This window comes from Hippopotamus amphibius, chromosome 15 (assembly GCF_030028045.1).
Source record: "Hippopotamus amphibius kiboko isolate mHipAmp2 chromosome 15, mHipAmp2.hap2, whole genome shotgun sequence".
In the NCBI taxonomy this organism is placed as follows: Eukaryota; Metazoa; Chordata; class Mammalia; order Artiodactyla; family Hippopotamidae; genus Hippopotamus; species Hippopotamus amphibius.
In genome coordinates this window covers 3,498,159-3,519,390 of record NC_080200.1, presented here as the reverse complement: position 1 = coordinate 3,519,390, position 21,232 = coordinate 3,498,159, and the positions used below count along the sequence as shown (strand labels likewise).

General features: G+C 55.5%; 1 protein-coding gene and 1 non-coding gene across 4 annotated transcripts in view; one reads left to right on the top strand and one right to left on the bottom strand.

Annotated features, from left to right (window-relative positions):
• Positions 1–7,920: 7,920 nt before the first annotated feature.
• On the bottom strand, positions 7,921–7,992 carry TRNAG-UCC (transfer RNA glycine (anticodon UCC)). Its single transcript has one exon. It is a non-coding gene; the product is annotated as a tRNA-Gly (tRNA).
• A 255-nt stretch (positions 7,993–8,247) lies between these two features.
• Positions 8,248–21,232, top strand: part of DPP9 (dipeptidyl peptidase 9) — a 43,379-nt gene continuing 30,394 nt past the window's right edge. For 2 of the 3 annotated variants that reach the window (XM_057709220.1, XM_057709222.1), the window contains exons 1-5: positions 8,248–8,432; positions 9,461–9,513; positions 11,755–11,842; positions 15,438–15,700; positions 20,910–21,022. In XM_057709220.1, coding sequence (XP_057565203.1) covers positions 11,787–11,842; positions 15,438–15,700; positions 20,910–21,022 — 432 coding nt within the window. In that variant the 5' untranslated portion in view covers positions 8,248–8,432; positions 9,461–9,513; positions 11,755–11,786. Of the gene's footprint in view, positions 8,433–9,460; positions 9,514–11,754; positions 11,843–15,437; positions 15,701–20,665; positions 20,732–20,909; positions 21,023–21,232 lie in introns of those variants that run through there. The other variant, XM_057709223.1, reaches the window with a different exon arrangement.

Genomic DNA, 21,232 nt, shown 5'->3' with positions numbered 1-21,232 from the left:
TGTTTGTTTCTTTTGGATTTATTTATTTATTGGCGGTGTTGGGTTTCTGTTGCTGTTCGCGGGCTTTCTCCAGTTGCAGCGAGTGGGGTCTACTCCTCCTTGCAGTGCTCAGGCTTCTCAGTGCAGTGGCTTCTCTTGTTGCAGAGCACAGGCTCTAGGCACACGACCTTCAGTAGTTGTGGCTCATGGACTCTAGAGCGCAGGCTCAGTAGTTGTGGTGCACGGGCTTAGTTGCTCTGCAGCATGTGGGATCTTCAAGGACCAGGGATCGAACCCTGTTCCCTGCATTCGTAGGTGGATTCTTAACCACTGTGCCACCAGGGAAAACCCACCTTCATTAATTTTTAATTGAAAAGGTGATCCCAGCTCACAGAGGATATCAACTGTATCAGAAATGATTTACTTATTGTTTTTAAAAGACTCAAAGCAAATATCCTATACAAATTCTTACCATTTTAATGGGCTTTAATTATGACACGTGACTCATCAAAATTCAGCAGTGCACAAGGGTTTGCCGTGAAAAATGAGGCTCTGTCCCTCCCCCCCACCCCGGGAAAAAGATTCGACGGCCTTTCATTTCATTTTTAGTTATCTTGATGACCTTGAATTTCATGTATGTGGAAGACCATCTAATCTAGTTACTGCCAGAAGTTACCTTCCTTGGCGTTTCCCTATTGATTCTCACAATTTCCAAAGTGTGTCTATTTTCATGTGTCTGCCATGCAAAGGAGAGACCCATCTGTTGTTTGCTCTTTTTAACTGTAGATGTCTGGGGATGGGGGGCTTCTTTCTACATCAGCACATCCCCTCTGCTCCCTCCCTAACTCCACCCAAATCGGGAGAGGTGTGCCTTTTATTTTATTTTATTTTATTTTATTTTATTTTATTTTATTTATTTTATTATTGACCCCGCCACGCGGCTTGCGGGGTCCTAATTCCCTGACCAATGAATCATACCCGTGCCCTTGGCAGTGAAAGTGCAGAGTCCCAAGCACTGGGCCTCCAGGGAATTCCCAGGGGTGGGGAGAAGAGGGAGGTATGTGTGATTCTTTAAATGAGCGGTAGAAGAAAAGAGGTTTTTACATTAGAACCTTGATTCTCCTGTCCCGCAAGCTTTCCTGCGTGTTTGGAATGGTTTCCAAAATGGAAACTTGACTTGTACAGTACACAAGTTGAGGAGTGGAAAGTCAGTCTTGCCCAAGCCCCAGCCTCCAGCCTCCAGGAACCTTACCCAAAGGTCATGGCCAGCCACCCCTGGCCAATGGCTGGTTCTGATTCAATGACCTTTTATTTTTAGTTATCTTGATTACCTTGAACTTCATCTGTGTGGTACACAATTTAGTTTTGTGCCATGGACTTTGGAGGCAGACTGTCTGGCTTCGAATCTCTAGTCTACTCCTTATAAGCTGTGTGACCTTGGGCAAGTTACTTAACCTCTCTGTGTCTCCTTGAGCACATTACTAACCTGTCTGAGCCTGTGTCTCTTCACCCATTAAAAGGGGGATGCTGCTGCTGGTAGCGCCAGTATCATGGGGTTGTTGGGAGGACGAAATGAGTTTAAAACGTGACGTTTTCTCACATTTCCATTATTCTTTGCATGCTACTCCCAGACCCACAAAGCGATCTGTTGCAGCTTGCATTTGCAACAAATATTTCCCAGACTGGAAACATTCCCAGACTGGAAACATTGACTCCTTTACCCACTTCCCTGCTTTCTTTCCTCTTTCCTTTTCTTCCCTCCACCTTCCGGAAGGCTCCTGGAAGGCTAGGCACTTGGGTAGAACAGGCCAGCAACTCTGCCTGCTGAGGCCACCTGCTTGGGGACAAGAACACTTCTGCAAATACTGGAGGTTGGGGGGTTAAGGGAGGGAAATGTCTGACTCAGAGATGCTGAGGTCTGGAGCTCAGAGTGGCACTGGAAGAGAGGATGGAGTGGGTGGCAGGCAGGGGATAATGTTGGGGGGTTAGGGGTTGGATATTGCGTGATGCCAGTGGTCTGGGCTCATGCTGCCACCTAGTGGAAAGACAGAATTACCTTCATTTGTATCCAAGGCACCTGAGTTTGTAACCTCCCCAAGAACATCTACCCGACCTCACACAGGCAAACACAGGCTCAGAGAAGGGGAGTGACTTTCTGGGCCTCACACAGCACATTGGCTGCCTTGAGTAGGTTTGAAGGATACAAGAAATAATTTTAAAGGAGGGGTTTGGGGTTTTGTTTTGCAGATAAGTGAGCTCTGAGGCCTTGATGGGGCTCATGGGGAGAGAACATATCTTCAGAGGTTCTCCTCCTCCACCAGGAAGCCCACCTATATTACTCCATCCCCATTCCCATGCATTTCCTCTCCTCTGACCAGCTGTTGAATTGTTCATAATTTCAACAAAAGTTTACAGAGCCCATAGTGACACATAGGGGACAAAATAGATTCAAACAATCAGACAAACAAATAAACAACAACAACAACAATAACCCTGAGCTGATGAATCTCACAGCCCAGTGCGGTAAACAGAGGAGAAACGAGTAAGCAAATCTACAAATAGGATTATTTCAGAGACTGATACAGCATTGAAAGAATATGGTTAAGTGATAGGGACTGAATTTATGGGTGCCAGGGTTGGGGGAAAAGATTAAAGTTAGCTGGGTTCAGGAAGGGCCCCTCTGAGGAGCTAACATTGAAACCAAGACTGGGAGGAGAAGGAGTGAACCCTGGAAATAACTGGGAAAAGCGTGTGCAAAGGCCCTGGGGCAGGATCATACCTGGTGTGTCGGCAGAATAGCCAGAAGGCCCGTGTGGCTGGAGCAGAGTGGGGGTTGGGGGGGGGGAGAGAGGGAGGAAGTGAGGGCAGGTCATGCAGGGCTTTGTGGGCCTAGGGGAGGATTTGGGCTTTTACCTGGAGGGGGATGGGAGGCCTGGAGAGCTGTGGGCACAGGAGGGGAGGGAACCTGAGTCAGGTGTTCACAGGTGCAGTGGCTGCTGTGGGAAACAACAGGCTGTGGGGCTTGACAGGATGTGATGCGGGTGACTGTGTTGGTCCAGGTGGGCCATGATGGGAAGGACCGGGGAGATGGCCATCAAAGAGGGAAGAAGTGATCAGATTCTGGGTATATTTTGCAAACAGCACCAATTGGATTTGCTAAGTGATTGGATAAGGGTGGGAGAGCAGGTTCTGGCTGAGTGCCTGGAAGGAAGCAGCTGTCCTCCGCTGACACAGGAGATGGAGGCAGAAGCAGTTTCTTAGTCTGGGCTACTATTGCAAACTACCATAGGCCAGGTGGCTTATACACAAGAGACATTTATTTCTCACAGTTCTGGACTGCTGGAAGTCCAAGATCAAGGTACCAGCAGATTTGGAGTCTGCTGAGGACATGCTTCCTGGTTCACACACTGTGTCTTTTTGCTGTGTCCTCATGGAGGAAGGAGCTCCAGGGAGCTCGCTGGAGTCTCTTTGATAGGGCACTAACCCCATTCATGAGGACTCCACCCTCATGATTGAATCACCTCCCAAAGGCCCCACCTCCTAATACATCACATTGGAGGTTAGGTTTAACATATGAACTTTGGGGGGACACAAACATTAAGTCCTTAGCAAGCAGGTTGGGGAAGGTGGGAGCTCAGTTAGGCCCATGATAAGTTTGAGTCGCCCCTGAGCCCTCCAACTGGAGACGTGCAGGGGCAGTCGGACCCCAAGTCTGGAGCTCAGGGGAGGCCTCGATGTCATTGGGGTATAGATGGGGTTAGCATCCTAGGAGTGGAGAAGGCTGCCAGTGGGGAGGGGAAAGGCCTGAGGACCCAGCCCTGGACCAACAAGGAAGAGAGGAAGAAACCAAGGAGAGCCTGGAGAGGTGGGAGGGGAAGGAAGCTGGGCCACTGAGGAGAGGAGGGTCCCTGAGGAGGGGGCAGTTGGATGAGATGCTGGACTTCACATGAAGCCACCAATACGCTTTCCCTTTCTATGGCTGAATAATATTCCGTTGTCTGTTTGGACCACATTTTGTGTATTCATTCATCCACGGATGGACACTTGGGTTGTTTCCATGTTTGGGCTGTCATGAATCATGCTGCTGTGAACATGTATGTAGAAGTTTTTACATGGACGTGTTTTCAGTTCTCTTGGGTAGATACCTAGGACTGGGACTGCAGGCCCAGATGCTCACTCTGTTTAACCTTTTGTGGAACCACCAGACTGTTTCCCACAGCAGCTGCCCCATTTTTCACTCCCACCAGCAAAGTCTGAGAGGTCTAGTTTCTCCACATCCTCAGGAACACTTGTTATTGTTTTCCTATCTATCTATCTATCTATCTATCTATCTATCTATCTATCTATCTATCTATCGCCGTGCCATGAGGCTTGCAGGATCTTAGTTGCCTGACCAGGGAATTGAACTTGTGCCCTGGCAGTGAAAGTGCAGAGTCCTAACCACTGGACTGCCAGGGAAGTCCCTATTACTGTTTTTCTTGATCATAGCCCTCTTAGTGGTGGTGAAGTGGTAAGTCTGGTCAACATTAGGTTCCAAATATCCCTCAGGGGAAAGAAAAAAAAGGAATTCCCTGGCAGTCCAGTGGTTAGGACTCTGATTCCACTGCAGGGGGCATGGGTTCGATCCCTGGTCAGGGAACTAAGATCCCACATGCTGCGTGGTGCAGCCCCGCCCCCCCCCCCCAAAAAAAAATCCCTCAGATCAGCCCACTCATTGCCAAGTCCAGGCCAGCCTGACTTCTGCCTCACTCACTCCCCTTGCCCCAGGTCACACAGTAAGTTGTCAGTAAATACTTGTTGGGACTTCCCTGGTGGTGCAGTGGTTAAGAATCACCTGCCAATGCTGTGGACACAGGTTCAAGCCCTGATCTGGGAAGATCCCTCATGCCTAGGAGCAACTAAGTGTGGGAAGACATTCTGGAACCTTTTTGAAACATTGAAAATGTTGAAGTATGTGGGCCGAGCGATGGGATTCAGAATGTCCTGCTTGAGCAGTGGAGGAGCTGAGGGTGCGGGGCATGGAGACTAATATCACCCTGTTTGGTCCTGAGGGATGGCTGGTTAGCCAAAGACAGGTAAGATTCCTCAGAGGAGGAACAACCTAAGACAGGCACAGCCGCAGAGGGGCCAACAGGGGTGATGCATAGAGCCTTCCTAATATCACCGTGTTTGGCCCTGGAGGATGACTGGTTAGCCAAAGACGGGTAAGATTCCTCAAGGGAGGAACAACCTAAGACAGGCACAGTCACAGAGGGGCCAACACGGGTGGGGCACAGACCCTTAATCCTTCTGAGAGAAGTCTCCTTCCCCCAGGGCTGCTTTGCTCTCCACACCCAGCTCAAATCAGGACCCAGGAGGCAAACAAAGATCATTGCCCCCAGTCATGTGAGGCCTTTGATTGTTTATGGGATTAACCTGGGAGTGTCAGACCCTTAGACTATGCCGAAAACTCAATAAAAGCAACGTGGGATTAATCAGCAAGGCTCTTGATCCGAGAGGTCTTGAGCCCCCCGGTCCCACTTTTCTCTTCAGTCTGTGTCTGTGTCTTCTTCAAGCTTGCGGCACCCGTCACTCGCCTCGAGTCGCCGAGCTGGTCTCGGCAACTAAGGCCATGGGCCACAACTACTAAGCCTGTGCTCTAGAGCCCGTGAGCCACAACTATTGAGCCCATGTGCCCCAACTACTGAAGCCCATGCGCCTAGAGCCTATGCTCTGCAACAAGAGAAGATGCCACAATGAGAAGCCCATGCACTGCAACGAAGAGCAGCCCCTGCACTCCGCAACTAGAGGAAGCCTGTGTGCAGCAATGAAGACCCAATGCAGCCAATTAAAAAAAAATGTAAATACTTGTTGAATGAATGAATAGATGGAATGCTATGCAGCTGTCAAAAAGGTTGTCACAGAAGAATGTTTAATGGTGGGGGAAGGTGTGGTCGGCAGAATAATGCTTCCCACAATGTCCACATCCTACCCCCCAGAACCAGTGAAGACGCCCCCTTTCATGGCACAAGGGACTTTGCAGGTGGGATTAAGTTAGAGGTCTTGAGATGGGGAGGTTATTTTGCATTATCTAGGTGGGTCTGATGTAACAAAGGTGTCCTTGTAAGAAAGAGGCAAAAGAGTCAAACTCAAAGAAGGAAATGTGACAACAGAACCAGAAATTGGAGTGATCTGGGGCCACGAGCCAAGGAGTGTGGGCAGCCTCTAGAAGCTGGAAAAGGCGGGGAATGGGTTCTCCTGGATGCTCAAGGAACAGTGCCTCCAGCAGGAATGCAGCCTTGTCGACACCTTGATTTTAGCCCCCTTGGACCACTTTTTGGACTTCTGACTTGCAGAACTGTAAGATGATAAATTTGTATTGTTTCCAGCTAATGTTTGTGGTAATCTGTCACAGCAGCAGAAGGAAACAAATACAGAAGGACTTCCAGATTTATTACTGTGTCACAGTGCCCTGTTGGGATCTGAGGCAAAAGGAAAACTGTGTGCTTCTCAATCTGTTTTATGTAATTTTTTTTTTCTTCTGGCTGGGTGGCTTGTGGGATCTCAGTTCCCTGACCAGGGACTGAACCCAGGCCACCTGGAATCTTAACCACTAGACCACCAGGGAACTGCCTTGTTTTATGTAATTTTTAGTAGTTAATTCTTTCCCCCAGAAGCACATGTTGAGAATGTTATTGATATCTTTGCTTCCATTTAAACACAGAAAAGTAAAATTATACATTCTTAATAATGTGAATTTTAATATACCTATTTTTAAGTTTCAATATTTTCAGCGATGTTCTGGGGGAAAACATCCATTAAAGATACGTAAAAACAGACATAGCGGGGCACACAATTTTGCTCTCGCCTCAGACTCCAACATAGCTTGGTAAGACACTGTCAAAACCTGTCTTGATTTAAGATTTTGATATTTTGTTCACCATGGGTTTGCTTTTTGCCATTAATTTGATAATTTAGAATAATGCATTAAAATATTATTTATCTTGATTATTGAATTTTCTGGAACCACATTAATTTTTGACCCTGAGGCCAGTGCCTCCCTCTCCTTCTAATCCTGGTCCTATAAGGGGGGGAAAAAGGCAGATTTTAGAGCAATCTGATCCTAAATCTTTATCATTACCTCCCTTCCTTCTACTATCTCGCTGAAAAAAAAAAAAAAAAAGGTCTAAGATGAGTTAACTCTGGGTTGTAAGATGAAAAGTCAGTTAAATTATCTTCTTTCTCTGTCCGGCTTTTTTGTTTTTTTCCCTTCCCAGTTTGCTGCGCCTAGCGTCCTTTAGAGGTCTTTTACAGAAAGTTCTTGTAGAAAGTGGTTTGGGCTTAAGTAACAAAGTGAACATTTGTAGACGGGTAAGAGTTTAAATGTATCTATGAGACAAATTAATGAAACATTGTTTCGCCTCAGGGTGGGTTTGAGAGCAATTTCTATCTTGGATTGTTTTATAGCGTGTTTGTGCGTGTTGGAAAGGGGGTTATTACATTTTTTTACTCTATTTTCCTCCTTCCAGCTTCCACTGCATCAAGCAGAGCGATGGCTATTCAGGAAGAGCGGAAACCACCGTGGCCAAAGGAAAGAAACAATGTTTATTTCAGGAGCTACAATGTAACAACTTCTGTAACATTGTTTACAATAAACTCAAGAAGCGTGGCCCTCACCGGTTTCCGCAGAGTTAGCGGTTATCAAGTTCGCCTCACACGCGACATGGTCCCCGGTTCCATCCCCGGCGGGAACACTTCTACATCTTTACCGGACTTAAAAATTTGCTTTAAAGTAACTGCAGTAGAAATTCAGATTTGGTGCCTTTTTTCTTTTTTCTCTGGTCTTTTGGATATTATGGCATTTTTAAAGTTCTTGCAAAGCCATACACATTCTAGCTCAATGTTTGACTCGAAAGTTTTATATGGACTGTAAAAGTAAGAGGAAAAGCCACAAAAAGCGCTTGCGTTGGCCGGGAATCGAACCCGGGTCAACTGCTTGGAAGGCAGCTATGCTAACCACTATACCACCAACGCGTCGCCGAAGTGGCTTCTCTCTAGGTTCCTTTAGTAGAAGTGTGATCGGTTTGGCCGGGCGATACCAAGTTACCGGGGGTGTCGCTCCCCGACGCCTTGCCCGCGCAGGAAGACGCCACATTCGGGACGTTTCCCCCCACTTGCCGCGGGGGCCGCGCTGACGCGTTCCCCCTCCCCCCCCCCCCCCCCAGTGCCCGGAGCTCCTTGGTGCCGGCCGAGCTGCGGCCAATCCCGGGCCGCCGCCTGGGCCGCTCGACTTCCGGGTCAAAGGGGCCCGAGCTGCCGGGTCCCCCGTGTCCGCCGCCGCCGCTGTCCCCCCGCGCCCGCCACTTCCGGGGCCGCAGTCCCGGGCATGGAGCCGCGAGCTTGAGGCGCCGCCGGCCCCGGGACGCCCTGCCCAGCCCAGCCCGGCCGCCGCCCCGCGCCGGCCCCGAGCCCCGGTGAGCAGCGCCCGCGCGCCCCGGCCGGCCTCGGCCGCGACCCTGAACTCGCCGTTGACCGGCCCCGCCTCAGTCCCGACGCGGGACCCTGCACGGACCGGCCTCCCCGGGGCCCTCCGGCCGGGCCTCCGCGCACCCCGGCCCCGCCGCTGACCGGCCTCGCGGTGCCTCCAGCCCCCGCCTCCGTTTCCCCTCCGCCCCGGCCTCTCCTCACTCCTTGCCCGCGCGTCTCCTCCGCCGGCCGGGCCAGCTCTGCGCCCCCGCTCGGCCCGGCCTGGCCCGGCCTCCTCTCCCATCCCCGCTGCTGCCCAGGCCACCTGGCTCTGACCCCTTCCGGGGGCGGCCGCGCGCAACAACGCCTTCCCTTCCCTTCCCTTCCCTTCCCTGTCGGCTCTGGGGGTCCCCACCTTTTCTCCCCTCCCCGTGCAAACAACACGCTATCTATGTGAGCGCAGAGGCCAACCTCCCTGACCCGCGACCCGCCCCCATCCCTTCACCCCTCCCCAGCGCTTGGCTTCCCCGCCACCCACATCCCCACATCCCCAGGGAAGGTCTAGCCCCTTCCCTCAGCCTCCCTCCCAGGCCAGTCCAGCCGCCCACCTTCTTCCCATAGAGGCTGCGACCAGCCTTGACACTTCCCTATCCATGCGGCCGCCGAGCCGTCAGAAGTGGCCCGTTCCCTTTGAGCCCACCCCTGCCCTCCCCACCCCCCACCCCCTCCACCGCGAGGAAGTCACAGACCTTTACAGGAGCTGAGACTAAAGCCCAGTAGGCGTGCCCTGCGGTCACCAGCCCCTGTAGTCCCTGGCTGGGTCCTGGGCGAATTGGGCCCCCGTGGCAGGACTTTCCTCGCGGGTGTGGTTCAGAGCATGCCGACCGCGCTTCAGCGCTGGGAGGCATCGTTGGGATGTACTGGGTGCAGAGAATCAGGCCCCACCATCGGGGACTCCCCCAGGTGGCAGGAGAGTGCGTGGTTAGCTAGTCCCTGCATTAAATCGCCACGTTACTGACACATTTACTCTGTTAAGGTCTGTGTCCCATGTCTGCAGCTGGAATGGAGGCTCTCTGGACCCTTTAGAAGGTCAGTGGTGCTGGGGTGGGGTGGCCGGGAAGGCTGGGTGTGCGTTGGTGGGATTCATTTGCCTGCTCCAGGATATAGACTTCAGCAGGAAGTGGTTTTTTACAGCCCTGGGGTCACTGCCCTTGGGGACAGTTGGCCAGGTCCCAGACCAGTGGCTGCAGCTTCATGTGCTCTTGCTGGAGGCATTTCTTTCTGTCCAGCATTGTATTCTAGATGTCCCCAGAAAGAGGCCCAGGAAGGAGTGGGGGAGGAAAAGGAGGGAGCACTGCCTGCAGCTGGATTTGGCGGTCCTGTGGCTGCAGCCCCCGCCCCCACCCAAATACGGTGCCTGGCACTGGGTCTGTGAATGGGGTGGATCCTGGCTCTGAAGGGGACTTCAGTCCAGTTCTCCCATAGATGTAATTTTAAGTCGCTTGTTTAGATGGCAATAGTAGCTGCCCTGTTGTTTCTGCTTCATCAGCTACTGTATCTGTCCAGTCTCATTTAACCCTCAGAGCAGCCCTAGGCGTAGGCACTGCAGTCCCATTTTATAGCTGGGGAAATTGAAGCATAGAGGGGTTAGGTGACTTCTCCAAGATCACATAACCCAGTAGTGGCAGAGTCAGGATTCGAACCCGCATCTCTCTGACACCAGAGCCCACAGTTTTCACCACTGGACTGAGGTGAAACTAGTGCTTCCTTGTGATGACATTTTGTTTCACCTCTTCCCTGTGAGCTCTGTTCTAGGACCAGGTGCTGCTTTCTTTTTCTTTACCCATCGGGGCACCTGTCTCGTCAAGAAGGTGGTGGGGTGCCCACCAAACCAGGGGTCCCTTTGACTTTGGACGGCATTCAAGTGAGGACAGGGACCCGTTCATTCCACCTGAGATGTTTACTGAGTGCTTCCTGTCTGCCGGGGCCACGGCGAGAGCAGGACAGATGGGGGCCGGTCTCCATGGAGCTGACATCCTGGTGGGGGGTGCTCGCCCACCCAGAGAGGGCTTCTCAGCCTCGGCACTCGTGATATTTGGGGACAGATTATTCTCTGGAGGGGGGGCTGGCATCCTGTTTGTTGTGGGGGGCTTAGCAGCACCTCTGGTCTCCACCAGCCAGATGCCAGCACCGTGCCTCCCAGTCCTGACAACCAAATATGTCCCCTGGGAACACCGGCCCTTGTTGAAACCGCCTGGCTTAGGGGAGTCCACTGACCCTCACCCCCCAGGAGACGCTGCCTTCCGTGACCATCTGACCTACAGAGGTCCTCGGATGCGGCACACATTTAAACACAAACCGAGAGGGAGGGACGGGAGACGACTCACAGATGCCAGGGGCCACCCTGCTTTATACTGTCTGAACCACTGGGGGCTTATTTTGGTGTCTAGTGTGAACCTAAGGGTCTAACTCCATTTTTTACCCCCAAACAACAAACACAGAATTGCTCCCCCCTGGGCACTGCGGACGTTGGGAGCAGGTTGTCCTTTGGGGTGGGTCGTCGTGGGCCCTGCGAGGTGTTGAGCAGTGTCCCTGGTCCCACCCACTGGATGCCACGAGCAACTCCCCCCCATAAGTGGTAACAACCAAAAATGTCTGCAGACATCTCCAAGGGTCTCCTGGGGGTGGGGGGCAGCAAAATCACCCCCATTGAGGACTGCTGTCTTAGGATGAGAGCTGTGCAGAAAGGCCTAGGCGTTGGGATGGGGGTGACGTGACACAGTAGCAAGTTTGGACTGTGTGCCAGGAAGGACCTCCGAAGAGGTGATATTGGGACCTGAAGGATAAGAGGGAGCACGTCATGCAGAAAGCAAGGCAGGAGTGTTCTAGGCAGAGGGACTGGTCAGCGCGAAGGCCCTGAGGTGGGAGGGAGTCCGTGTGTGTAGGGGAGATTAAGGCCAGTGTGGCTGGAGATCACAGTCAAGGGTTGGGAAGGAGGTGGGGTCGGGAAGGCCCTCAGGGAGCAGCCACAGTGGGGAATTTGGGTTTATTTGATTTCCAGCAAGTGCCCACGGGTGGCATCCCCGGAGTCATTTGAAACTCTCATCTCCTTGGGGACTCTCACCTTGGGAGAACGGTCTGGTTTCTGGACAGGTGTTTGAATTTCGAATTTCAGGACAGGGCCTGCGCTATCTACCGCAGGAGAAGGCCCTTGGCGTTGAGTGTTCCCCGCAGATGGGAGGGTGGCCTCGAGGAGTGGGGGTGGGAGGGGGTGAGGGCTTGCACCCCCACACTACCAGAGCTGCAGCCCTGCGGTCTCCCCCCTCGCAGGCTCACCCACCCCGAGGTCTGCCGAGTGGTTAATGCGGAAGGTTAAGAAGCTGCGGCTGGACAACGCGAACACAGGACGTTGGAGGAGGTAAGGGGCGCGCCCTGGGAGCACTAGGGGGTGGGGTGGGGGGCGTGGCCAAGGTTCCCGGACCTCCAGCAGAGTCTTAGGTCTGGGAAGGCACCTTTGCCGCCCCCCACGTTTCTGCATTTCCCCGAGGTGCGCGATTCTGGCTGTTCTGCATGGGCTAGGGCAGGGTCGCTCAGCTTCAGCCGTTTTGACCCTGGGGCCGGGTCATTCCGTACCTGCCCTGGCATGGGAGGGTGTGGCACGTCACCCCCCACCCCGGGCGTGACAGCCACAGATGTCCCCAGACATCACCCAGTGTCCCCTGGGGATGGGATCAGCCCCAGGTGAGAACTGCTGGCTGGGCGGTCAGGATGTAGGTTTGGGGTCCAACAGACTTAGGCTTCTGCCCTTCCTCGTGGGTGACCTTGGGCCATTTGACCTCTGAGCCCACTTTTCAGCCACCTGAATGGGACTGAGCCCAGAACTCACTTCCCAGGGTGGCAGTGAGGATTAAGGGTCATTATCCCCACGAGGCCCAGGCGCTCACGCAGTCCACACGTGGGGCCCGGCTCGACCCGAAGAGAGCACAGGAGTTCCTCGACACGGCCAGTGTGGCCAGTGTCTCTCAGGGTCGGTTTTCTTATCCTCAGGCTCGGCTGCTTTCAGTGAGCGCAAGCATCGGGGAGGCAGGAAAGGAACGGAAGACGGTCCTGGAAGACAGGGCTGATGTTGGGCACAGTGACTCGTTCTCCGGGCACAGTGACTCGTTCTCCAGACACGGGTTCTGAACACCGATGGTGCCCGTGCATTCGGGGGTCGGTTAGAGATGGGGCCCCGAGTCTCCTTGCTCTTGTGGGCTAGGTCGCAGGTGGGCACAGGTTGGGCTGCACACTGACTTGTAGAAGCCAGAGGTCCAGGCGGTGCCGGGGTTGGCCCTCGTGGGGCAGAGGATGGCTTGCTGCTTCCCCAGGGGGGTGACCGCCCCCACCCGCGGGGATGTGGCGCGTTCCCCGAGGGCCATGCCGAGCCGTTTCCTGAGCGCCACCCGTCTCTCCCTTCCCCTTGTCCGGAGCCTCCTGCCTCGGGAGAATCCGCTTCCTTCATCATCTGCCCCACCTGGGTCTCTGCCAGGTGCCCCGGCTCAGACAGAGATCACGGAATGCCACCGGGCCTTGGCTGTGACCACACTGGCAGGTCCCGAGGTGTGCACTGGTGGCACACGGGCTGGGAGGCGTCCTAGCGGATGGCGGAAGGAAGGCGTAGGTGGACCCAGCCTGAGTGGCTTGGAACCCGCCTTCATTTCCCCAGCTGCGTAAACTCTTGACTCAAAAGGCCGAGCCCCAGCTGGTGCTGAGTGAGCTGGGCCGGCACGGGCTTGCTTCCTCAGGGCTGCGTTTCGCTCACCTGCCCCTCTCTCCAAGCCTCGCTCTGCCTCTGGGGAAGGAGAGAGGCACACGGAGGGCCAGGGCGTCACAGCAAGCCTTAGCCTGCCTGGGAGCTCAGGCTGCCCAGCCACATCTACAGGATTCCTAGAACCTTCTCCCCATGTTTCATCTCATTTCTCATCTCCTCGATCGTGTCTTTGGTCCCTGGGGCCTCTGCGCCGATCGGAGGCAAGATCATTTCTGTCGTTCTTCGCTGTGGAAGCAAGCCACAAGATTCCGGGGGTGCTTCCGCCAGGCTGTCCACTCCTGGGGTCCCTCGTGGGAGCCCCGGAGGCCGCACTCTGTTCTTCTGCCGTGAGCGGGACTTGAGTGGTGGCGGCTGAGCTGGCAGGGGTGGGGTTCGGGGGTCAGAGGACTTCCCTTGCCTTGGGTTTCTGGGCTTGGCACCAGCAGCACTCAGGGCCGCGGGCTCAGCTGGTCCCGGCGCGGCCCCTGCCCAGCACCGCCTGTGGCCCTGCGGGCGCCCCTCGGGGTTTGCTTTATTTGACCGGAGGGCCCCGAAGGCTCTGATGGCGTGTGGTCCGTGTCTTCAAAGCCACCATGGGAGGAGCTGAAGTGTCTGGGGGGCAGGACAGGCCACCTTGTCCCCTCCCCCCCGCTCCCCCCCCACACCGCCCTGCCCAGCTGGGTCAGGGAGGACTGAGCAGGGGGCCCAGCTGGAAAGGGAACTCTGAAAATCAGCCTGCAGTGGCTGCTCAGAAGCCATGGGTACCTCCTCGTGTCTCTCTCTCCCCCTTGCCTCGAAGTGGGCAGGGGTCCTTTGTCCTGTGGTGGTTACTGCGGGGGTCTCAAATTGGCAAGGGGCAGAGCCTTCTGGGGAGGCTCCCACATGAAGGGGGAGCACCAGCTCTGCCCGTGGCTCCTCTAAAGCCATCCCTTCCGACAAGGGAACATGGACTTGTGCCCGCAAAGCCGCTAATCCCAGGGGACGAGGAATCCCAGCGTCCGGCGAGGCCTTCGGCCATTCGGTGCCCTGGCAGGAAAGCGAGCCTGGCCTCGCTAGATGACCCTGGCTCTTCTAGAACGGGTCACCATGGCCGTGTTTAGATTTCCCTAAAACAAATATTTGCCTGGCCAGTCCTGTTCAGTCAAGAAGTGTGCTGAGCAGCAGGGTTGGGAGAGGGGAGTGAGGGGGAAGCCGTTGCACAGCCACCGCTACCCCTGGAGTGGAAGGAGGGAGCGGGATGGCCTCTGGGGGAAGGGGCACATGTCTGTCCTCTCACCTGGAGCTCCCCAATGTCCAGTGGGTGTCTGCCTGGGCCTCTAAGCGCCTCTGGTGAGGCACGAGAGGGTCCCCCGCTGGACAGCCAGCTGACAGCTCGGGCGACGAGGTTTGCTGACACGTTCCTTAAGTCAGTTCTTGGTGCGGGAGCAAGTGTGTCTGCTAGCGGGTTGCAGAGGAGATCATGTGGCTGTCCATGGAATGCCTCCTGTGTGCCGGGGCCGTGTGAGGTGCCAGGGACGCTGCTGTGAACAGGACATACATGGGGGAGACACGCAGGGGATCCAAGAACAGCTGCTGTGACGAATGCTCTGAGGGCAGGGCAACCAGGTGGCAGGTGAAAGGTGAACAGAGATACGAGTTTTGGTACAGATGGTCATCTGAGGACCTGACAGATACTTAAGCTGAGATCTGATTAGAAGTTAGTCCAGTAGGGCGGGGGGCGGGGGGAGTGTTCCACGCAGAAGGGACAGCACATGCAAAGGCCCTGGGGCAGGGAAGGAGTCTGGCCTGTTTGGGGAGCTGAGAGAAGGCCAGTTTGCCCGACACCTAGTGATGAAGGGGGCTGAGGTGTGAGGGCCCAGCCGAGGTCAGAGGACAGAAACCATCAAAGGCCGTGGTGAACACTGGTTTTTACCCTGGGGGCTGTGGAAAACTGAGGAAGGGTTTTAAGCCACGGGATTAGTTTTACAGTGCATGTGCAGTTGAGCTGGGAGACGGTTGCAGTCATTCAGCCGAAAGAGGATGACGGTGGCTTGGATCTCAGGGTTTGTGGCCAGAGAGAAGTGGAACGATTTGGAAAATACGTAGGGGGCGGGGAAGGTTGCATGGGGGTGGGGCTCGGCTGGGGGAGTCAGATAGTCTGAAGAGGGGGTGCAGCTTGTAAGTGGAACTTCGGTACCGCTTCTCCCTTCTCATCGTCCTCTCGCCCATCCCTCCCTCCTCGTAGCTTCTCACTGAATTCCGAGGGGGCGGAGAGGATGGCCACCGGGGCGCCGACGTCCGACCGGGGCGACCAGGGCGGTGCAGTGGAGATGGAGGAGCCAGCCTCCCGCTTCCAGGTGCAGAAGCACTCGTGGGACGGCCTCCGGAACATCATCCACGGCAGCCGCAAGAACTCGGGCCTCATCGTCAGCAAGGCCCCGCACGACTTCCAGTTCGTGCAGAAGACGGACGAGTCGGGCCCCCACTCTCACCGCCTCTACTACCTGGGTAAGCCGCCCGGGCTCCCCTCAGACCCCCTGGGCTGCCCTCAAGCCGGGCCGCGTTTCCGGGACAGCCGTCACTGAATCCTCTGGTCTCCAGTGAGTTAGAGGGTCCCAATAGGGGGCCCGGCCCGGCGGATTGTCGCATGCACGACACAGTGCCGCCCGTGTCGCGACGCCACGCGCGGAGGATGTCCTTTTACAGTGCAAGCCTGGGCCAAGGGTCCCTCATGGGGCTCAGGTGTGCAGAGGGCAGGCCTGCCCACTCTGTGTTGCAGCAGCGCCGGAGCTCGGGCCTGGCATGCGGGGCTCGCCCCCGGAGTCACTTCCCTGCTCCCTGGGCTGGGCCGGGCCTGGCCAGGGAACAACACGCCCTCCCCCCAGTGGGAGTCCAGAGTAACTCCAGTAGATGCTCGCAAACTAGTGATGTGTTAAGAAGGACCCTGAGGTTTAAGGAAAGGTGCCCCGGTGGCATAACTGCGTGCGTCATGGGCTGACAGCTGGGGTCAGCCCTCCCTGCCCAAGAGCCCCAGCTAAGCATGCTAATGGCAGTCACGACCGCCTCCCCATGTGTGCCCTGCGAGCAGCGCTTTCCATGTCATCGGCAATGACTTCTGCATGTGGGTTCCTTGCTGGCCTTCGGGTCATGGATGAGGCCTGCTGCCCACCTGTGGCCTCAGCCCCCGGGCCAGGGCCTGGCTCCTGGTAGGGGGACAGCAAATGTCTGTTGAGTAAATGAATGTTGGCTAAAGGTCTTCCAGGACAGGGAGGGATGGTGCCAAGCGTGTCCCTTTGTAAGTAGCCCGACACGTGATGGTTGACCCAAGACAAGTTTTTACCCTCAGCATTGGCCATTCAGGGCCAGATCATACACTGCCTGTCCTCAGCCTGCCCCCGGTCAGCCTTCGGTCAGTACTGGAAGCGAGTGATGGAGCAGAGGAAAGAGTGAAGGTCAGCCTCCTGCCTGAGGCTGACCCCATGCCAAGGACTGTGACAGTGACCGAGATGGATGCCAGTTGGCCCTCCCTTTCCCACAGCCCACGCCATCCCTCCTCATAGAGGTCCACGTGGCAACCAGATGGTGGTTTGGCACGCAGAGGCAGAGAGAGGAATGGTCTAGAAGGGTCGGCGAGTGCCGGCTGTCTGTTTTTAGAAGCCTAGTTTTGCCTGAGCGCGGCCACGCCCACTGGTGTGCAGACCATCTATGGCTGCTTTGAGCATAATTGCAACAGAGGTCATATGGTCTGCAAAGCCAAAAATACTTACTGTCTCTGGCCCCTTGCAGAAAAAAGTTTGCCAGCCCTAGCCCAGGAGAGATTAGGGCATGCTTCAGGTTTCATTTACCCAAGGGAGAGTTGGCTGTGAGGGCTGAAGGTGGCCAAGGCTCTGGGACAGTGGTGAGCTGTTGCCTCTCTTTTTCTTTCCCCCTGTGATTCCATGGCCCCCAATGCCTTTCTCTCAACGCAGTCTCTCTTGGGCCCATCGCTCACGCAAGTTCAAGTTGCTGTCCTGGTGGAGGTACTGGTATGAGTTTCCTGGGGCTGCTACTGAAAGGCATGCCCACCCACCCAGTGGTTTAAAACAACAGAAATGTATTCCGTCTCAGTTCCGGAGGCCACAAGTCTGAAATCAGTTTCTCTGGGCCAAAGTCAAGGTGTCCGCAGGGCCAGTCTTCTCCCAGGGGCTCTAGGGGAGAGTCCATTCTCCGCTTCTTGCTACTTCTGGTGGCCACCGGCATTCCTTGGCTTGTGGCCACGTCACTGCAGTCCTCGCCTCTGTGACCTCCTGTGTGTCTGTGATCTCTCTGCCTCCCTCTGAAAGGGCACGCAGTTACATTTGGGGCCCACCTAGATAGTCCAGACTCATCTCCCCAGCTCGGGGTCTTTCACGTAACCTCATGTGCAAAGGCCCTTTGGCCGGGAAGATGACATACCTGCAGGTTCCAGGGATTAGGACCTGGGCGTCTCTGGGAACCATTGGTTTTGTTTGTGTGTTTGTTTTTGGTTTTTTTAGTACAATTAACTTTTTTAAATTATTATTTTATTTATTTATTTATTTATTTATTTGGCTGCATTGGGTCCTCGTTGCTGCAAGCTGGCTTTCTCTAGTTGCAACGAGCGGGGGCTACTCTTCGTTGCGGAGTGTGGGCTTCTCATTGCAGTGGTTTCTCTTGTTGCATAGCACAGGCTCTGGGCATGCAGGCTTCAGTAGTTGCAGCACGTGGGCTCAGTAGTTGTGGCTCAAGGGCTCTAGAGTGCAGGCTAGTAGTTGTGGCACATGGGCTTAGTTGCTCCATGGCACATGGGATCTTCTCGGACCAGGGCTCAAAGCCGTGTCCCCTGCATTGGGTGGTAGATTCTTAACCGCTGCACCACCAGGGAAGTCCCTGGGAACCATTGTTAAGCCAGCCACAGAGCTGCCATAAGAGACAGAAATGCTCTGAGCGACTTGGAGCCACCAAGGGCCCCTCGTAGTGAGGACACAGGTGTGTCGGGGCCCCTCCTCCCCGCCACCCCAGCATCATGACCAGCACTGAGAAGCCAGAGCCATGTGGAGTCCAGGCATCTGCCGTCACGTGTTTCTCTCTGTGGCTCCACCCTCACTGCCCACCTGCCTTCCGCTGCCACAGCCCTACTGATGCCCCTGGAAGATGGGCTCGGGTTCTGGTGCTCCACTGCTCCTGGTGGGTCACCTCCTCCCTGCTGCAGATGGGTGTCCTGTGTCCCATGGAGGAAGGCACGCAGCCCCAGACAGCACTTGGGGTCCCTCAGGAGGAAAGCGAGACCTCTTGTATCCTTGTGTTCTGCGTCCAAGTCCAAGGTCATGCGCCCCACGTGGCCTGTCGTCAAGGCCATGCAGTATTTGCCCAGGCCTGGGCCACCTTGCCACGATGGCGGGCTTTGGGGTGGAGTGCTGTCCCCAGAGGTGGAGTGGAGCTGGTACGAGGAGGCACAGGAGGGACTGTGACCCCATGGTCAGGCGTCCCAGACCCTCGCCTCGCACACCAGTCCCCACTGTCACCAGTGCCGAGGGCAGCTCCTCCAGGAAATGTGCCAGAATGGGTCATTTCGTGTCACCACTCATGAATTGGGAGGGAGGGGAGGCAGCTCTGATGTCCGTGGATAAGCCACACCATCGACTTCCTGTTTGGAAGGCTCTAGCTCCCAGAGAGCTGGCAGACAGGGGCTCTTCAGAGCCCACGGCACTCGGCCGAGATCGGCCACCTGCTACCTCCCAGCCTTCCACGCTGGCCCTTGATGCTGGGTGGTGTTTGTTTTTGTTTTGTTTTAATTGAGATGTTTTTCACATCCCATAAAATTCCCTCTCGTAGAGGTGGACAGCTCAGTGGTTTTGGGTACATATTATGCAACCATCACCACAGTCTAATTCCAGAGCATTCCATCACCCAGAGAGCAACCCCGTGCCCATTAGCAGTCACTCCCTATCCCCCTGCTGCAGCCCCTGGTGACCACTGACTCACTTCCTCCCTCTGGACTTGCGTATTTTGGATAGTTCACAGAAATGGAATCACAGGGACTTCCCTGGCAGTCCAATGGTTAAGACTCCATGCTTCCACTGCAGGGGGCGTGGGTTCGATTCCTGGTTGGGGAACTAAGATCCCACAAGCCGTGTGGCCAAAAAGAAGAAGAGATGGAATCACACACCGCGTGATTCTCGTCCCCAGTTGTCTTGCAAACTTGGGAAGGAAGACAGCCCCGTGGGCGGCCCGGACAGGCAGCATCATGTCCGTGCCTCCAGCTGGGAGTGAGTCCGGCTGCAGCAGTTTGAAGAGTCCCTAGACATCGAATCGTGAATGCTTCTCACTTGTACATCTAAGCTTGCTTTGCGTTTTCACTCTTACTAACTATACTTCATGAGCAAACTTTGTCACGCGTGAAAGATGGGCTCGTCACATTGAAAAGCTACCTGTAAGAGTTACCGCAGTGCAACAAGTATTATTTATGAAGCTCTAGCTAGCTCCGGAGGTGCCCAGCTTGGGGCCCACCTGTTCTCCCACTCTTAAAAGTGAGAGCGCCTACGAGGAAAAGAGGCCAGTGCCAAACCCAGTCTTCCTCCTGGAGAAATTTGGGATTGAGAGGGGTCCAGGAGGGGCGCCTGCTTTCTGTGACCCGCTGTCAGCCACAGCGCATCTGCTGGCCGCCACAGAGCATCCCTCCTCCTGCCGGGAAGCCCTGCCCGGTCCCCCACCTTGTCTCCTGGAGACCAGAGAGCCTGAAGCTTCCCAAGAGAACCATTCTGCTCCCACCGTTAACTTTGTTACAGCCACAGTACCATTAACAGCCACATTACTCAAGGCAAAGACACTTCCGGTTGGGACTTCCCTGGTGGTCCAGTGATTAAGACTCCACGCTTCCACTGCAGGGGCTGAGGGTTCGCTCCCTGGTTGGGGAACTAGGGTCCCACAGCACAGCCAAAAAAAAAAAAAAAGAAGCCCAGTTGGAAGATAATGTCCTTGTTCTATTTGCCACTGTTGGTGCTGAGTGATTTTTCTCTCTTACCTCACTTAATCAGTGCAGAGGTCTCACTAGGCAGCTACTGTATTTTACAGATAAGCTTAGGTTAGATCAGTGGCTCTCAGTCGGGGTGTTCCTGCCCCAGGGGACGGTGCTCCGCGGTGTCTGGGGACATCTCTGGTTGTCACACTGGGGATGCTCCTGGCATCCAGTGGGTGGGGGCCAGGGAGGCTGCTCCACACCCCTCAGTGCCTGAGACAGCCTCACAGAGGGTGACCCCCCCAGTGTCAGCAGTGCTGAGGGGGAGGGGCTGGATTGGATACACTTTTCCCAGTCCGTCTGGAGCTTTGCCCTTTCTCAGCTCCTAGATTAATTCCTCACCTTTGCAAAAGCCCTTAACAGAGCCGGGCACTCGACCAGGGCCCAACCTGTGGAGAGCTGGGGATCCCTGACCCCCCCCCCCTTTTTTTTTGTCCTCTTGGGTGCTGTTTCTTCAGTGACTGAGGCTGAGATACCCAGCACTACCATCTCAGGTGGAAGAGCCTGCTGGCAGGTGTAACCAGGTGCCGTGGCTTCTCTGGGGAGGGCTGTGCCGCCAGGGTGCTGTAGAAGCAGGAGGGACCCGCTGGGCCCGGCCCCGCAGAGCCGTGGGGAGTCAGGGCCCGAGGCCGGTCCTGCCTGAGACCCTCGCCCCGACCCTGGCCAGGGCGCCCATTCTGGTTTTCCTCTCTGTCCCCCAAGGGATGCCCTACGGCAGCCGAGAGAACTCCCTCCTCTACTCCGAGATCCCCAGGAAGGTCCGGAAGGAGGCCCTGCTGCTCCTGTCCTGGAAGCAGATGCTGGATCACTTTCAGGTGAGCCGCGCGCGTCCGGCTCTCCCTGTGGGCAAGGCAGGCGGGTGCGTGGCGGCCCCTTGATCTGTGGCGCCCAGCTTCCGGGGGCCCTGCACCCCCTGAGGGGTCCCAGCCTTTACGCCTGCTAACAGCAGCTCCACGGAGAAGAGCGCATGGCCCTGGACGCCTGCGCCACCCCCGCTCTCCCCCCACCTCGGTGTGCACCCGAGC